At 33.0% G+C, this 14,463-nt stretch overlaps 1 protein-coding gene across 2 annotated transcripts in view; it reads left to right on the top strand.

Moving 5' to 3' along the window:
• Vps50 (vacuolar protein sorting 50) overlaps nucleotides 1-14,206 on the top strand; it is a 45,548-nt gene extending 31,342 nt beyond the window's left edge. The window contains exons 1-12 of one of the 2 annotated variants that reach the window (XR_012411329.1): nucleotides 7,803-8,071; nucleotides 8,138-8,371; nucleotides 8,594-8,911; nucleotides 9,194-9,382; nucleotides 9,441-9,527; nucleotides 9,628-10,209; nucleotides 10,268-10,804; nucleotides 10,862-10,972; nucleotides 11,077-11,400; nucleotides 11,688-11,800; nucleotides 11,854-13,702; nucleotides 13,741-14,206. Coding sequence is in view for 1 of the 2 variants with exons in the window: in XM_073973252.1 (XP_073829353.1) it covers nucleotides 8,027-8,071; nucleotides 8,138-8,371; nucleotides 8,594-8,911; nucleotides 9,194-9,382; nucleotides 9,441-9,527; nucleotides 9,628-10,209; nucleotides 10,268-10,804; nucleotides 10,862-10,972; nucleotides 11,077-11,400; nucleotides 11,688-11,800; nucleotides 11,854-12,304 (2,991 nt within the window). In the remaining variant the exon portion in view is untranslated. Of the gene's footprint in view, nucleotides 1-7,802; nucleotides 8,072-8,137; nucleotides 8,372-8,593; nucleotides 8,912-9,193; nucleotides 9,383-9,440; nucleotides 9,528-9,627; nucleotides 10,210-10,267; nucleotides 10,805-10,861; nucleotides 10,973-11,076; nucleotides 11,401-11,687; nucleotides 11,801-11,853 lie in introns of those variants that run through there. The other variant, XM_073973252.1, reaches the window with a different exon arrangement.
• The last annotated feature ends 257 nt before the right edge of the window (nucleotides 14,207-14,463 follow it).

Below are 14,463 nucleotides of genomic sequence, written 5' to 3'. Positions count from 1 at the left end.
TATGTAAAATTGTACATGTTTGTCACAAAAATTAAGCTTCTTACAATATTACGAAAAAATGCAACCCTACAAGTACGAAAATGGTGATGCAGGCATCAAAAGTCGCAGCGTGTGTACTCACTGAAAGACGTCATGGAAGAACAAATCCGGTAAAGTAAGTACTACAACAAATAGAATATAGAAGGCCGAGCCAATTTTGAACTAGATTGCCCTTTTCTTCTTTATTCTTTTATTTTTGTTATGTCAGAAACATGGCCCAATTTGATATGCTGGAATAAAACAATTAGCCTCTTCCCTTACTTTATAAAGTGGTAAAAGTTGTAAAAGTCGTAAACGATTTTCATATAAATTTTGCGTACGGGAACGCAAAATGTGTAAAAGTGGAAAAAATTGTAAAAACTTTTTAGTTCTGGAATAGGGCTATATTTACATCTTTGTTTGATGCAAAGATTTAGTCTTATGCCAGACTATGAAAATTGTCATTGAAAACGTTTTGCCATTTTCTTCCAAATTGTCATTGACGTCATGGTTTAATAAGAAAGGTTAGCCAAAGCTTTATGCCAATTTAAATTTTTTCATTCGAGTATGCCTAAAACTTCAAAACAATATAAACAAACTGTGTGGTGTTTGAATAATATGCCAAACAATTTTAAAAACAATCGAATTCAATGATTTTTAAAATTGTTTTTAGGCCATTTGTATGGAAGAAATTGGTGAGAGTTGCATGGAAACAATCAGTTTATCATATTCAGAACTCGATTATGTAGAGAAAACTTAACTCTTCATTCATTTTTCGCGTTTTTTATAAAATGCTCAAAAAATGCATTGTAAACAAACCCACTTGTTGCTTTTATTTTGAAGTTTTAGGAATTCAAGAAAAACAAGGGTTCTATAGATTTTTTCATTTAAATCTACCTCTTTACTTATACCATGATTGACGTCTAGGCACATATATGAAATCGTATGAAAATTTTGATATTTTCATTGGTTTGGGAGTTACGAATTTAAACACAAAGAATAATTTCAGATTACAGAACCTTATGTACAGAGTTTCACCCCCTTCACACCTCTTACCTATAAACTCATTTTCATGCTAATGAAAATTTTCATAGTCTGGCATAATACCCCGGTTACACTATTGAAGGTTAACCCACTGGGTTTAATAGATCCAGTGGGTTAATCTTTGCTGGTTACACTTAGCAAACTGTCAGCTGATGTTTGTTTACGTATACATACAAAATAACTAATAAAGTCGTGTGTTACACTTTTACAATTTCTCGTATGAGATATCGTCCCCTCTTTGCTCATATTGGTATATTTTACACACAGGGATAAATTTTTGTATCATGGTATCAATCGTACTTTTTGTTAAAAAAGTGTCTAATGAAATAAAAAAAAAATAATTTTATGATTTCCAAATAACCTTAGATTTACGGCCTGTTCCTTTACTTTAGAAAGTGGTAAAACCGGCAAAAGTAGGAAAAGTTGTAAACTGCTCTCATATGAATTGTATGGTGTCTGAAGTAAAGGAACGCTTTTCGAGTAAAAAGTGGAAAAACTTGAAGATTATTGAACGTAAAGGAACAGGGCTTTATTAACTCCATAAAATCGCATGCGACCAATCGTAAACGTGTAAAACACGACAAACTCTGTTGCAAAAACAGTTGCAACTTTTGGTACTTTTTGAGTAGAGTTGGATTTTTTTGCACAAATACCGAATACAACACTGTATTTTTGGTTGATTTGTGCCGGATTTAAAATAAACCCAGCCATGAGAGGATTTAATTTTTGTATGGCAAATCTGGTCAGATTTGAGCAGATTAAGCAAATAAATCCTCGTGAAGTGTGTTAACCCGCCAAAAAGCTGTAGTGTAACCGTGCTATAAGACTTAAATACATAAAGATTGGAAAACTCAATTGTTGACATTTGTCAATAGATGGAGTTAAGCTCTGTTGTTACGATATCATAACAACATTCTGTTAAGTAGTTAACCATTTCAGGCGTTGTAACCGCCAAGTTCATATTCAATGAACTGGAAACTGCTATGGAATACAATCCTGAGTCCAACTTTTTGCTTTCCTACGAAATAGAAACATGTATAGAAACATTACCCTTAACAGTTTGCAGTAAATTCAAAATCGCAACCAAGGAGGAACATTCCATGTAAGTCCCAATTTACATTAGGCGAGTTTACTTGCGGCAATTGTCAGTTTGTAGGTGAGAGAGGGTGCTGAGAGGCAAAGGGTTACCATATGCCTCACCTCTCTCTCTCCTACAAAATGACAATTGCCGCAAGTAAACTCGCCCAATGTAAATTGGGACTAATGGTATCAGAAACGAAATTTATGAATTCATGGATCTATTCAAGAATAATTCTATGTCAATTGGATCGGTAAATTCGGTTAAATACGTAAAAATGTATAAAAGAAAAAAATGTTACATCACCATATCGTAATATAACATTATGTTAAATTCAAAAGCCATTCACTGAAGAATGATAGAAAAAATGTCTTACCTTGTTGTATTTATTGGTCTGTTCCTTTACTTTTGAAAATGGTAAAACTGGCAAAAGTAGCAAAAGTTGTAAACTGCTCCCATATGAATTGTATTGTCTGAAGTAAAGGAACGCTTTTCGAGTAAAAAATGGTAAAACTTGAAGATTCTTGAACGTAAAGGAACAGAGCTTATGTCTTTGGATGGCTACACAACTCACTGGAATTGATAACAGCAATGTCAATCGCTTTTGATTCCCATTTATCCGCACAGAAAACATAAGCTTCGTTCCCGTACTTTTTAATGGTAAAACTCGTAAAAGAGAGAACTGCAAAAAATTTGTTGTCACACACAAGTTTTTTGAAATAGTTCTGGAACGGAAAAATGGAAAATACGTCAAAAAAACTGGAAGAAATGTCAAAGTCGGCGTATCAGCCAATCAGACGCCGGCAACCATGTTACTATTTTTTTACTCGCCCAAATTTGTCGTGTAAAAAGTTTTTAAAGAGAGCGTCATTCAGCGCCAATTTTGTTTAAAGAGAAGTGAACATTTTACAACTTTTTTGTGTACGGGAACGCTTTTTCGAGTAAAATGTGTAAAAGTCGTAAAAATTTTAAAAACTTTTTAGTTCTGGAACACAGCTATAAACGTTGTGTTTTGTGGCTAAAATTTGTTTCTTCACTATTTTTTATTTAATAAAAAACAAAAGTCAACGCCGTAAAATTTGAGTTTTAATGTTTTTCTTGTCAATATTCCAATGAGTAACAGTTTCCGTTTAACAGAATGTTGTTATGATGTCGTAGCAACAGGGGTTAACTCCCTCTACAGTTAATTTTTCACAATTGACCTTTCCTATTTTATAATATTATAATAATTGGTCTGTTCCAGAACTGCAAGAATCTACTAATTTTTACTATTTTCTTCGATGACATAAAGGCATGGTAGAACAAATATAAGGTAAAGTTAATACTACAACAAATACAACTCGAACAACAACCACAAAGGAATTTGTTTTTTGTTGTTTTGTTTTTGGCCAAATATTTTTGTTATTTATTAATTTTGTTCAGCTTATTGACCTCTTCGTATTTTAGCAAATAAAACAAATGATTTTATTGCTTTCTTCTTTCTTTTTGTTTGTAACGTTACTGCCAGTTGTATTTGTAAACAAAACAAGGAAATATCTATAAATTATTGGAATTTAAAAAACTAATAATTTTCCACATTTGGTTGAATATTTTGGAAAACATAAATGCAAATTCGTTACATTTTCAATTTTTATGTTTCCACATCATTCCACTAAATGCATAAATTCTCGCAGAAAGTAGAATTCTTGCAGAAAAGTTTGGGGTCGCTGGAAATTCATAGAAAAAGGAGAAGCTGTTTCAATGTTTTGTTTTAGAAATCAAAGAAGCACATGTTTATTAGGGCTTTATTTTTTTTTAATTTCAACAAAATACCTCACATATTAACAAACGTTGTATCGCCTGTACAAGCGGGGATTTACTGCGCGGCTTATCGTTCGAACTTGGAGGAGGTTACATATCATTGATATGAAGAAGTCTTTCTGGGAAATGGTTTTTTCCGAATGATGTATTTTTTTTTTCTCAAAAAATATATGTCCCTAATGTACATCGACATAGAAATAAATGTATAAAATGTCATATGAAATTTGACACTAACGTTACAACCCAGTTCAGTCAGCTGTGTATTGCTGCTACCTTTTCTTATTCTACCATGACATAAAGGGAAAATTGTTATCGTAGTAAAAATTAGTAGCTTCTTGCAGGTTCTGGAACAGAGCAAATATAATATTGACATATTTGTTTGATGCAAAGACGTTTAGCAATAAAGACTCGAACAAATGCATTTTCCAAAAACATATGCTAATAGTTCCACATTTTGGTTACAGATGGCTACACAAGTCACTGGAATTGATAACAGCAATGCCAATCGTTTTTGATTCCCATTTCTCGCGGCAGAAAACATTAAAGGCCCCGGCACATACGGTACGTTGTGCGTTGCGTCACGCGTTAAAAACAACAACCACATGAAAAAAATGTAAGTGATGCCAAGTTTGTTCTTGAAGTTTTCATGTGGTTGTTGTAACGCGACGCACAACGTACCGTATGTGCCGGGGCCATAACGTCGTGTTTTGTGGCTGAAATTTATTTCTTCACTATTTCGGGTCTTTATTGCTAAACGTCTTTGTTTGATGCAAAGACGTTTAGCAATAAAATTTATTTCTTCACTATTTCTTGTTTGATTGATGCAAAGATGTCAATATTATAAGATAGGAAAAGTCAATTGTTAAAAATTAACTGCAGGTGGAGTTAACCTCTGTTGCTACGATATCATAGTAACATTCTGTTAAACGAAAACTGTTATTCATTGGTATATTGACAAGAAAAACATTAAAACTCAAGTTTGACGGCATTCGCTTTTGATTTTTTATTAAATAAAAAATAAGAAATAGTGAAGAAATAAATTTCAGCCACAAAACACGACGTTAATGTTTTCTGCCGCGAGAAATGGGAATCAAAAACGATTGGCATTGCTGTTATCAATTCCATTGAGTTGTGTAGCCATCTGTAACCAAAATGTGGAACTATTAGCATATGTTTTTGGAAAATGCATTTGTTCGGGTCTTTATTGCTAACTAGGCGTTTACACCAGACAGTTTGTCTTCAAATACAACTCTGAATAACTAACACATACATACATTTGCCGGCTGTCTTCCAGCTGTCCATCATTTTTTCACAGACAGTCGGGTTAACAAATTTTTGACATTTTAGTGAAAAAGAAGTGAGATGATAATTCAAATGTGTTGAAAACAAAAGAATATTTACAAAAACAAAATATGTGAACGGAGAACGAAAGGGAAGCGTTGATTTTCATTCATAATTTTACAACTGTATTTGCAGTTGTCTGGACGCCTACGTCACACAGGCAAGTTTTAGGTTTTTGACAATCAATACATGAACTCAACTGTCCTGTCATGTGTAAACGCAGGGTAAACGTCTTTGTTTGATGCAAAGACGTAAAAGCTCTGTTCCTTTACATGCAAGAATCTTCAAGTTTTAGAACTTTTAACTCGAAAAGCGTTCCTTTACTTCAGACTCCATACAATTCATATGGAAGCAGATTACAACTTTTGCTAGTTTTGCCGGTTTTACCACTTCAAAAGTAAAGGAACAGACAAAAAGTAATAAAGACTCGAACAAATGCATTTTCCAAAAACATATGACAATAGTTCCATATTTTGGTTACAGATGGCAAAACAACTTACTGGAATTGATAACAGCAATGCCAATCGTTTTTGATTCCCACTTCTCGCGGCAGAAAACATTAACGTTCTGTTTTGTGGCTGAAATTTATTTCTTCACTATTTTTTATTTTTTATTTAATAAAAAACAAAAGTCAATGCCGTAAAATTTGAGTTTTAATGTTTTTCTTGTCAATATTCCAATGAATAACAGTTTTCGTTTAACAGAATGTTGCTACGATATCGTAGCAACAGAGGTTAACTCCCTCTACAGTTAATTTTTCACAATTGACTTTTCCTATCTTATAATATTGACATCTTTGGTTTGATGCAAAGACGTATATCAATAAAGACCCGAACAAATGCATTTTCCAAAAACATATGCTAATAGTTACACATTTTGGTTACAGATGGCTACACAACTCACTGGAATTGATAACAGCAATGCCAATCGTTTTTGATTCCCATTTCTCGCGGCAGAAAACATTAACGTCGTGTTTTGTGGCTGAAATTTATTTCTTTTCTTTTTTTATTGTTCATTCAATGAAAAAATCAAAAGCGAATGCCGTCAAACTTGAGTTTTAATGTTTTTCTTGTCAATATTCCAATGAGTAACAGTTTTCGTTTAACAGAATGTTGCTATGATGTCGTAGCAACAGAGGTTAACCCCCTCTACAGTTAATTTTTCACAATTGACTTTTCCTATCTTATAATATTGACATCTTTGTTTGATGCAAAGACGTATAGCAATAAAGACCCGAACAAATGCATTTTCCAAAAACATATGCTTATAGTTCCACATTTTGGTTACAGATGGCTACACAACTCACTGGAATTGATAACAGCAATGCCAATCGTTTTTGATTCCCATTTCTCGCGGCAGAAAACATTAAAGCGCTCGGCACATACGGTGCGTTGAGCGTTGCGTTACAACAACCACATGAAAAAAATGTAAGTGAAGCCAAATTTTTTGAAAAACAACAATATGGCTGACGCATTAAAGTTAAACATAATTTAACTGTTTTGGGACAACGCGTGTCTCAACGTGTCACTAAACGGACCGTATGTGCCGAGGGCTTAACGTCGTGTTTTGTGGCTGAAATTTATTTCTTTTCTTTTTTTATTTTTCATTCAATGAAAAAATCAAAAGCGAATGCCGTCAAACTTGAGTTTTAATGTTTTTCTTGTCAATATTCCAATGAATAACAGTTTTCGTTTAACAGAATGTTGCTATGATGTCGTAGCAACAGAGGTTAACTCCACCTACAGTTAATTTTTCACAATTGACTTTTCCTATCTTAAGGGCTGTTTACACCATCTATCAATGTCATATGAGCTGTCATTTCTTTCACCCATTCGACATTCTCTATGTTTGTCAAAATTGACGTCATCCATACAACTTTCAATTTGTGCGTTCATACCTACAAGTGTTATTTTCGTATGACATAACCTATAAATATAAAAACAGCTGTTTTTGTCATTGTTTACATTTATTGTTGAGTTCCAAATTTGCGCAAATTTTTAATTTTGGTTGAAGGAAAATTAATATCTAGCATGTTTGTTGTGGTAGAATAGGTTTTTGGGGTTATAGAGGCATTCATGTTTTGCCACAAAGCAATAATTTCCAACACTGCTCCTTTCGACCAATCGATCTGAAAATAACATTATAAACACCCTTTATTTACTTTTCTAAATACTTAAATATACATAACTTTCCATTTTCTTTTTTAAAAGATTTTGTTTTTCAATTTTTTTTTTTGAGAATGCCAGAAAACAGCTGATAAATTTATGTTTACATACGAGAACGCCGTATCAAATAGAGCGCTCCCTAAATGAAAAATTTACATATGAGTTGCCAAATCATTTTGATAGATGAAAATTGTCATAGTGGTCACACTATTGGTATGTTCCTTTACTTTTAAAAATGGTATCAGTGGCAGAAAATGGTAAAAGTGGTAAACTGCTATCATATAAATTGTATGTTATTAAAAGTAAGGGAACACTTTACATGTTAAGAATGGTAAGAAATGGTAACCTCAGGCACGTAAAGGAACAGAGCATATGCGTACAACATTCGCAGGTAGAAAATTTGACATCTCATACGACATTAATATTGACATCTTTGTTTGATGTCTGTGCAGAGATCTGCAGATCGAAAAATGAACGACCAAATGGCTCGCTAGATCGAAAAATAGATGGAAAGAAATAAAAAGTACATTATTTTTTACACTTAGCAGACAGATGAACGAAAAATAAAAATTGGACAAAAATGGATGGAATTAAAGGAAAGTTTATGGACTTATTGCACAAACAAGTAAGTACAATATAATTGCTATCAAGAACATTCATATTACGCTGTTTTTCTTTTCATTTTCTCCAGGCGAATAGGCAGATGATTCCAGCTATGGGCTTTTCTGATTACTTCATTCAAAATGTTACTGAAAATAACAAAACAGATGCATCTTCTTCATCAAAAAAGACTAGCAAACAAGATGGTGATGAATGTGATTCAGCTGAAGCAAGTAGTATTCAAAAATCTGACCAAGAAATTTTGGAGAGTATAACAGACATCTACTTCCAACCAGACAGTAATGCAGAAATGTATGAATTGCAGGTGGGTGTTTTTAAGACATCAACATCATGAAAGTGGTTGGGGGGTTCTGGGAGGTGAAAGTTGTACGCACTAAACAAAAACGATTTATAAACAAATGACAATGAAGAAACTGGTTTTGTTTAAAACAGTGCAATGTTTATACGAAATTGGGGTCTATTGTTGATGTGTGTGTGTTGATTGCATTAAACGTTATTGTTATGCGTTTTTTTTTTTCTTTTTCAGAAAGTCTTATCCAATGGCGTTGATTATGATTTAATCGAATCAACAATGGTTCAGCTTCGTACACAGCACAAAGTCTTATCCAAACAAGTATTACAAAACATATTGGAACAGCGAAGTGCCTGCAATGTAGAATTTACCGCAATTAATGAAATACAAAAGGATTTGGAAGAGTCATTGTGGACATGTCGCAAGGCCCGATCGTACTTAAATTATGCCAAACAAAATTTAACAACCACAAGTCTGGAAATTTTGGCTTCCTATCGTAAACGTGAGATACTTAAAGAGCTGTTAAATACCCTACAGGCCATTAAGAAATTGGTAAGTGTGAATGTATATGAATGAATCGTTTACGAGAAATATGTAAGGTTAGAGAATTTATGCAATTCTCTGCTAGATAAGGTTAGGGGATTCGCTAGCGAAAATGAAATATTTTATTCGTTAACCTATTTGATGGATTTGTGTCATTTGTTACTAAATAGAAAAGATATATTGTATTGGAAAGTACGTGATACGAGTTTTGACACGATTTGATTCCTTGTTTATGACCACTATCTTCTCCACAGGGAACTAATGTAGTTAATTTATTTTCAATATTTTCAGAAATCAACTGATGTTGAAGTTCAAAAACTTCTATCCGATTGTAATTATTCTGGTGCAATTTCGTTGTTGCTTAGTTGTAAAGATTCCGCTGATGAATTTATGCAATATAATTGCGTTCAATCGTTGAATAAAAAACTGCAGGAAACCCTACTGTTAACTGAATTTCAATTGGATACAGTATTGAACGAGGTAAGTTGTAGTCTTTAACTCACATCCAATGTCAATAGTTTATTTGCTCTTCTTCCAGATGATACTAAACTTTGATATGCGTAAATATTCTAAACTTCAGGAGGCATATAAGCTGCTAAATAAATCCCTAATTGCAATGGACCAGGTATGTTTTATTATAAGGGAAAAGTCCAATACAAGTCCTCCTAATACTTCTTTTAAAAACCATATATAACAACAACTTCCCTCTACCACTCTATTTACAGCTACACATTAATTTCATATCGGCTATACATTCCTCTGTTAACTCTGTTCTTCGCGGCTATAATGATCCAAACATTGATGACAATTTTAAACTGCTCTACGAACAGTTATGCGAACAAGTTGAAGCTGACAAATACATACCATGTTTGATAAGTTTGTGTAAAACCGTGTGGACAATATTATCATCCTATTATCAAATTGTTATATGGCATCAAAACTATAAATTGTATCCTCTGGATATGCCCGATTCACCTGATAATTATATACAAGAAAAACTGAAGAAAGGACAATCACGTATATGGAATGATATACTCACAAAAATTTCCATATTTTTACAAAGTTCCAAATTGCGAACGCTAAAATATGATCAATTTATACAAGTGTTGAGCATAATACAGAGACTTAAGAAAGTGGGTCAAGAATTTTGTGGTGAAAACTCGGAGAAATTGATTGAAACAATGCAGCTGCAAAGTGAAGAATTCTTTCAACGTTATCATGTCTGCTGTTTGGAAGAAATTTGCCTATTTTTGGATAATGAATCATGGACAGTGGTGGATTCATTTGCTAATATACTGCAGTTACCCGTAAATACTTTAGTTCTACCATATTGTTATAATGTTAAAACTAATTTCCATTTTACAGGAATTTCGTTCCATACGTCATTCATTGCGTCGCCACAAATCACCACCAGCCGCATTAATGGTAACCAATAACAACACATTATCTGTCAATAATTCACCCACTAGCAATAATAATTGTGATGAATTGGTATCGGTGCATTCACAAGACGGTGGCAGTTCCATTTATGGTTCCTATGGTTATTTCTTACGTTTCAGTGAGAAAAGTTCCCCATTCGATGGTGGCCTAGATGTTGCCATGCTGGAAGAAGATATTTTATCGGGTATTGTTGATGAGGCATCTTGCTATTTCAGTGAAGAGGATAGCGATGATGAGCACAAGAGTTTACAAAGTAAAGATTATGATGATTCTGCAAGTGCTTCTGCTAATGGCCAGCAATTGACGGTAAATAATACAACGCTGAATGTGTTTCGTTGTATTGGAAGATATTTACAAATGTGCAAACTATTACACTGCATTTCACCGAAAATTGTTTCGAGCATGTTGGAACTAATTGATTTCTATGCCTATGCTGTTCACGAGATTTTTGCAAAAGATTCTGTAAGATGGATTTTTTTTACCAAAGATGTTTGCTTATGCTAATTGATTTTTTTTCAGCCCGTACAAATGGAAACTTTGTATCCCACGAAATTGGAACAAAAGCTGGAATATGTTAGTCAAAAAGTTGTGCCAAATATTAAGATATGGCCTTTGAATTTTTCTTCATTGGTAAGTATTGCACAATCAAGGAAATACTAAATTATTCACGACCGCAACAAAGCTATTCTTCGTCATGTGCTGATCCACTAAATGTTTTCTTGTTCTCTTTTCAGATCAATAACGAGTTGGCAAATCCTGATACCTTATATGGACTCTCGCAACGTATTGTAGCCATGGAAAGTGGTCATTGTATGACACAACAATTTCAAATTTTACAAAGTTATTTAAATCATTTACTGCCCCTGGCGGATAGACCTATGCTTAGTTCATATTTTGAGTATATACAATTTATGAATGATTTAGCTAAACCGGTGTATACATGTGTTACCACGCGGGTATTTGATTTGCCAGCAATATTAGCGATGATGGCCAAGGTGAAATGGGATGTAAACCATGTTAGTTTTCAACACAATGGTTATATTGATATTATGAATAGGGTAAGTCATTAAGAAAATATATGCCTTAATTTGAACCTAAAGTCCTCGTGAGTTTTGTCTTTCGGCTGTTTCAACTTAAAGGAGAGAGAGTGTGAAAAAACTCAGGGGTAATTTGCGTTCAGAACAAGGCTGCTGATGGGGGTTATTTTGAAAGCAAATTCCCCGTAAGTTTTTTCACTTTCTCCTTTAAGTTGATAGGGCGAAAAGACAAACACACGGGGAATTTTCTTTCAGATTAAGGCTGATAATATTTGGCATAATTTTAATTCGCTGTTTGTTTGTTGCAGAATATACAAAACTTTGCAATGCGTTTGGAAGAAATCGCCAAGGACATAACCATACCAATGGAACAAGTGTGGAATTCAGTGGCCCATGTGGCCACACATCTGTTGGTTGAGGGGTAAGTTTATAATAGTTTTTTATGTTGGAATTTGTTAATATTTTTTTTTTTAGTTTCTCAAATGTAAAGAAATGTTCGGCTGGTGGTCGAGCCCTCATGCAATTGGATTTCACCAATTTTATGTCCATATTAGAATTGATTTCAAATCAAAAATTCCCCGAACATCGTCAATATGTTGATATTTATATAAAAGCCTATTATTTTGCCAATGAACAATTTGAAGAATGGATTTTGGAACAGAAAACCCTAGAACCTGCTCAATATTCTACAAAACAGCTAATGAATCTCATACAGTGTGTATGTGTAAGTGATAAGAAAGTAAGACAAAAACTACTTAATCTACTGGGTAGTGGCAATGGCAGCAGTAGTACAACCGCAAATGTTGGTTCCATATTAAATGTGAGCCTATCAAGTCTAACAAACTCAGCAACAACAACATCTAATGCGACAGCAACAAATGCAACAACTTCCACAATATCGGCATCAGCAACATCATCTTCATAATCAATTGATGTTGAACCAGTGGGAACTGATCTGTGACCACAACATGAAGATAGCACAAACTTTTTTCTTCTTTATAAAGAAGGGGAAAAAGAATAGCAAGAAGCACTTTTCCGAACGATCAAACATACACATTCAATAGACTCAAAGATACCCCCACACTCTCCTTGGGTCTGTGTACAAAAATTTTATAGTTAATTTTTTTATTAGTTATAAGTATTATTTTTTGTATAATATTTTTTAAGTGATTGATTATGAGAAAACATTCCACATTTGATACAAATTTGTTTATACATACTTTTGATAGCGATTATTTATATTAATGTTATATTTTATATTATTATTTATGAATATTTTTCCCCTTCGGATCTCTACTCTGAATCTCTTGATTAGACATCTATTATCTCATTACTTTATTTTCCCCTCAAAATTATACTCGAATATTTTAATCTGTACTCCTTATATATTTTTACAAATTTAAAAATTGTATCACACTCTAGCACTAGATTTACCTATAGTTATATAAATTACCATATGCTTGAACAAAATGGACTCTCTTTCTCTCTCTAAGAAAAGAGAACGGTTCGATATCATTTTTCATCAATGATATTCAATGTCTGGTATGCGGCAATGAAGTTTAATTATCAAAAATTTGGAAAATCTAGTGTAAAGAATATCCTTAAAGTATTCCCCTTTCCAATGTGTCTCTCTATTCCTAAAAATTTACGTTTTACTTAATTATGTGATCTATTTTTTGTATTGTTGTATTTTCCTCTTTCTTAGAATTATTTTATTTATTGGAAATCTGTATTTTTTTCATATTTCGTAAAAATGGTCTACGAAACTTCAAAGAAAACTACAGATTTCCCTCAATGATGTACCTTATTTAAATTATTTCTTTAGCTCTTCATTTCTTTGGAATTTCATTAAGAAATTAAGCAAAACGGACAAATAATATTAGCAAACTTAAAAGTAATAATTTAAACATATTATTATTATTATATTATTACTCGAAATAAATAGAAAGTATCCCCTAAAAATATACACACATATTCCATCATCGATGGTAACCTCTCAAATGTTTTTGAATAAATGAAGAACTTTGAAAGATGTTTCATCAATAGAAAAGTATTGAACAATGGATTTCTATCTAAACAAGACCACTGAATGGTCTTATATTAACAGAACGCCTTTTATATATCAATAAGAGGCCGTTGAAGGATTTTCTATCTATAGAAGGCCACTAAAGGTAATCTGTCAATAGAAGATCATAAAAAGGTCTTCTCTTTTCTATGAATAGTGAACCATTAAAGGATCATCTATCGATAGAGGACTACTGAAAGGTATTCTATTAATAAAAAACCACTGGAAGTTCTTCTAACAATGGTGTTTATTCTGAACGTAAGTACCATGTGAGTTTTCACACTCTCTCCTTTAAGTTGAAACGACGGAAAGACAAAACTCACGGGGAACTTTCGTTCAGAATAACCCCCAATATACAACCACTGAAAGGCCGTCTATTAGTTTGAGACAACAGAAAGTTTACATAATAATAGAAGAAATGTCTTCCATCAGTGGGAGACCACTAGAATGGTTCTTTATCAACAGAAATTCTCTGAAAGGCTTTCTTTTAATAAAAAGACCAATGAAAGATGTCTCCGATAAATAGAAGGCTATCGCAGAAATAACTTGTATCTATAGAAGACCACTGACAGGTCTTCAGTCAATAGAAGTCCACCGTTTAAATCTGAATGGACTTATGTCAGTTAAAAATATTTGGCAGGTATTTTTTTTTTCAAATAATAAAAGATAATTGCGAAGAAGAACAAAACTAAAATAAGAACCAAATGTATATTTTATGAATGAATAATCTTATAATAAAGAAAAACGAATAATTACAACAAATTATTAATTTTCGCTGTTTATTTTTAATATTTTGTAGTAACGAAAGGGTAGAGAGATTTATCGACGTACCCGTAGCGTAAAATGAAAACCAGTAAGGAAAGGATCAAAGTCGGGCGGGACCGACTATATAATACCCTACACCACTGTGAATATGTAAAATATATATGGGAGCTAAATCCAAATCAGAACAGATTTTGATATTAATTTTTCACATTTATTTGTAGACCAAATTCCATCACATAGTCCAAATTTCATCA

Source organism: Musca autumnalis, unplaced genomic scaffold (assembly GCF_047663935.1).
Source record: "Musca autumnalis isolate F117 unplaced genomic scaffold, ASM4766393v1 scaffold_3, whole genome shotgun sequence".
Taxonomy (NCBI): Eukaryota; Metazoa; Arthropoda; class Insecta; order Diptera; family Muscidae; genus Musca; species Musca autumnalis.
The sequence above is the reverse complement of the archived record's forward strand: the minus strand, read 5'-3'. Positions and strand labels throughout refer to the sequence as shown.